Raw genomic sequence first — 4,272 nt, 5'->3', positions numbered from 1 at the left:
TGGGATTAACATGGAAAATATTTTATCAAGTCTGCAGAAACTGGGTCAGACCAAGTGTTTCAAGGTGAGATTTGGTCTGAAACTGGAAATCTCAAAAGACAGAGACAGAGCATCATTTCAGAACCTGTCTGAGCCCATGGGAACAAGAGTTTTCCACATGTCCTGTCTGATCTCCCCTCTTTCCCCCTTTCCACCCATTGTCTTTTGTCTCCCCCCTGGCCCCCCGGTGAAGATCCTGGCTCTGTGTTCTCCATCAGCTCCTGGCTGGCACTGCCAGGCTGGGATGAGGAGCCCCTCAGCCTTCCCTGCTCCGGGCTGGACAAGCCCAGCTCCCTCAGCCTCTGCTCACAGCCAAAGGGCTCCAGCCCCACCTTGGAGGCCCTTCCCTCACCCTGCTCCAGCTGCCAGACATCTTTCCTGCCCTGGGCAACCCAAACCAGGCCCCAGTGCCCTGGATAATCCACGTCCTTGATGTCCTGGTCCCACAGCCCTGGGTGCTCCTGCCCTGCCTCGCTGCCAGGGCACACGGCTGCCTCCTGCCCAGCTCCTGCCCACCAGGAGTTTTCTGACAGGGCCTGGTGGATACAGGGAGGGCTGGGGATGTTGTCTACTTGAACTTTAGCCTTTGACACCCTATCCCACAGCATTCCCTGGAAAAGCTGAAGCCTGTGGCTTGGAGCGGTTCACCCGTACCTGGGCTAAGAACTGGATGGACATCGGGGCCCAGAGAGTGGTGGGGAATGGTGCCACATGCAGCGTGTGTGCAGTGGTGTCCTGCAGGGATCAGTGTGGGCCCAGTCCTGTTTAACATCTTTATTGATGATGTGGAGAAGGGAGCACAGTGCACCATCAGCAAATGTGCAGATGGCACCAAGCTGGGTGTGAGTGTGGATGTGCTGGAGGGCAGGAGAGCTCTGCAGAGGGACCTGGACAGGCTGGATCCAGGGCCCAAATCCAACAGGGTGAGGTTTAACAAGACCAAGAGCTGGGTCCTGCACCTTGACCACAACAACCCCTGCAGTGCTCCAGGCTGGGGACAGAGTGGCTGGAGAGGGGCCAGGCAGAAAGGGACCTGGGGGCAGTGATGGACAGCAGGGTGGACATGAGCCAGCAGTGTGCCCAGGTGGGCAATGGCACCTGGCCTGTGTTATAAGTGAGTTATTGGAATTGATAGAAATAAATTTGATTAGATTTAGTATAATTTATTTAATAAGTGATAATAAGTAAAATAGTGTTGGGTGGTTGGGTACTTTTGTTTTATTAATGGTTCATGATTTTTTATTTGATAGTTTTGATTTATATATTTTTAATTTTTTGTGTCATGTATCTTTTTTGTTGTGTTTTGTGAATGTGTGCTGTGTTGTTATGGTTTTTTTTGTTTTCTAGTCGTTGTGTGGATGAAGGTTTTTTTATTTTTTTGGTGTTTTGATGTATATTTATATATTTGTTATATAATATTTAGGATTTTTTAGTTTTTGTTTATTTTATTGGGTGGTTGTAGTTAGATTTCATGTTTGTAGTTAGGTTTTATATTTGTATTTAAATTTTGGGAAATATACATTTTGGGTTTTTTTGTTGTTGTGAATTAGGTTTGGTGAATAAATATTGATTGCATTTTGTTTTATTATTTTTTATTTTGTTTATTGAACTGTTGTAATTTTTGATGCTTTAGAATTCGAGTTTTAGTTAAGATTGGGGGTTTTTTTTTGGTTTATATCTAGTTTGGATGAGTATTAAATGGGTAGTTTTTAGGTGGATTTTTATAATAGTAATTATTTTGTTAAGAATATAAGGTTTAAATGATAATTTAAAATTAGTACTATTATTAGTTTGGTAAGAGATGATAAGAGGGTGGGGTATGGTTATGGGGAATGGTTAAACTATGATTTATATTAATTTTGTTGGGGGGTTTTTTGTGCTTTTTTAAAAAATTTTTTTGTAGTTTTGTTATGGTATTTTGTGTAATTTTAGTATGACTTGTATATATATAGTATTTTTTTTAAGAGTAGTGTAAAGTTTTTTTTTTGTTGTAAAAATATTAATGGATGAGGAATGGTGTGGCCATCAGGAGCCGAGCTGCTGTGCCACCCCTGACCTGCCCCCACCTCTGCACACAGATATTGCTGCTGCAGCTCTAGAGAAGGGAGCAGAAGGAAGCTTCAAAGAAATGAGATCCCCAATAAAAAAAAAAAAAATTGGGAGATCCTTTAGTTCATTTAAAGCTACAGAGAACAGAGCCCCTCATGGACAGAGTCCGGGGCCACAGAAAAGGTGGAGAGACAAAAAAATATCACAAATATAGACGTGATTTTGTGCACAAATTATTAGACTAAAACAAAGGTAAAAACATTCGGCAAGAAAGAAAAAAAAAAAGAATTCTCAAAAATGACTCATATTACAAGTGACTAGGAGAAAATGGCAACTCACAGAAATTGGCAAAGTTCACAGTTTCTGAAACCTTCCAGTCATCAGTGTCCACAGTGCAGCCTTGAGCTCCTGGTTCCTCAGGCTGTAGATGAGGGGGTTCAGGACTGGAGGCACCACTGAGTACAGAACTGACAGGGCCAGATCCAGGGATGGGGAGGAGATGGAGGGGGGCTTCAGGTAGGCAAAAAAGGCAGTGCTGAGGAACAGAGAGACCACGGCCAGGTGAGGGAGGCAGGTGGAAAAGGCTTTGTGCCTTCCCTGCTCAGAGGGGATCCTCAGCACAGCCCTGAAGATCTGCACATAGGAGAAAACAATGAACACAAAACAGCCAAGTGCTAAACAGCCACTGAGACCAATGAGCCCAAGTTCCCTGAGGTAGGAGTGTGAGCAGGAGAGTTTGAGGATCTGGGGCACCTCACAGAAGAACTGGCCCAGGGCATTGCCATGGCACAGGGGCAGGGAAAATGTATTGGCTGTGTGCAGCAGGGAATAGAGAAAGGCACTGGCCCAGGCAGCTGCTGCCATGTGGGCACAAGCTCTGCTGCCCAGGAGGGTCCCGTAGTGCAGGGGTTTGCAGATGGACACGTAGCGGTCGTAGCTCATGATGGTCAGAAGGTAAACCTCTGCTGACATGAAGTACGAAAAGAAAAACACCTGAGCAGCACATGCAGAGTAGGAGATGTTGTTGGTGTGCCAGAGGGAATTGTGCATGGCTTTGGGGACAGTGGTGCAGATGGAGCCCAGGTCAGTGAGGGCCAGGTTGAGCAGGAAGAAGAACATGGGGGTGTGCAGGTGGTGGTCGCAGGCTACGGCGCTGATGATGAGGCCGTTGGCCAGGAGGGCAGCCAGGGAGATGCCCAGGAAGAGGCAGAAGTGCAGGAGCTGCAGCTGCCGCGTGTCTGCCAATGCCAGCAGGAGGAAGTGCCTGATGGAGCTGCTGTTGGACATTTCTGCACTCTGGGAATGTGGACCTGTAAAATAAAAAGAAATCATGGAATAGTTTGATTTGGAGATGACTTGAAATATCCCAGCCCAGCTTGGTGTCACTTTCCCCCCACTGCCTGCCCAGGGCTCTGCTGCCTGGAGCTCTCCCTGCCAGCTGCTGCTTCCCTGTGCCCAGGGCTGGGCCCTGCCAGTGCTGCCAGAGCCCAGCCCAGCCCTGGGGGCTCAGCTCTGCCCTGCAGACCCCTCCCAGCACAGGGCACTGCCAGGGCCAGCTCTGCCTCTGCAGGCTCTGATGGCAAAGTCAGAGCAACCCTGAGGAGGCTGGAAAAGTGACACTGATGGTGCCTGGAAGGGACCCTGTGATGATTTCTTTCTTTGCCTTGTTTATTCAGAACTGAGAGAAATTGTTCTTATTGTTCTCAACCTGAATAGAGATATGAATATCAATGTTCAATTTTTTATCTAGGCAACCCTGAGCAGTAGATTATAAAATCAGGATTTTACCTTTTATGCAGCCCCTGACTTGCTGTGCTCCCTTTATAATCTATTTGGAAATGTTCTGGAGTTAAATGTCGTGCTGGGATCAGTCCTGATCAATGCACCATCCTCACCGCACAAGGAGAACACTTCCAAGTCTCACCAGCTGTCTCCCTCCACCCAGACCTTGTCCCCCAGTGCTGGCAGCAGCTCCCAGGGCTGGCTGAGAGCTGTCCCTGGCAGGCAGCAGAGTCCCTGCCCAGCACAGCACCCTGGGCTGCAGGACCCTGCTCTGCAGGACAGCCCTGGGCACCCCTGGCTGCTCTACAGGAGAGAGAATCAGAGAATGTACTCACAGAGTCTGTGGGCATTGGGATGTTCCAGCTTTAGGAGATCACTGCAGGAGCTGCAGCTGCATTGTCC

The 4,272-nt window shown here is 47.9% G+C and overlaps 1 protein-coding gene across 1 annotated transcript; it reads right to left on the bottom strand.

Moving 5' to 3' along the window:
- Window positions 1–896: 896 nt before the first annotated feature.
- Window positions 897–3,375, bottom strand: LOC134057381 (olfactory receptor 14A16-like). The gene has a single exon (XM_062514370.1). The coding sequence runs from the start codon at window positions 3,373–3,375 to the stop codon at window positions 2,443–2,445; it is 933 nt and encodes a 310-aa protein (XP_062370354.1). The 3' UTR covers window positions 897–2,442.
- Between the last annotated feature and the right edge of the window lie 897 nt (window positions 3,376–4,272).

The sequence above is a fragment of the Cinclus cinclus genome, unplaced genomic scaffold, assembly GCF_963662255.1.
Source record: "Cinclus cinclus unplaced genomic scaffold, bCinCin1.1 SCAFFOLD_32, whole genome shotgun sequence".
NCBI classification, from domain to species: Eukaryota; Metazoa; Chordata; class Aves; order Passeriformes; family Cinclidae; genus Cinclus; species Cinclus cinclus.
Note: the sequence above shows the minus strand (reverse complement) of the source record. Positions and strands in the feature narration are given on the sequence as shown.

Coding starts and splice junctions, on each gene's coding strand:
- LOC134057381 (XM_062514370.1), bottom strand. CDS start 3,375: ATGTCCAACAGCAGCTCCATCAGGCACTTCCTCCTGCTGGCATTGGCA.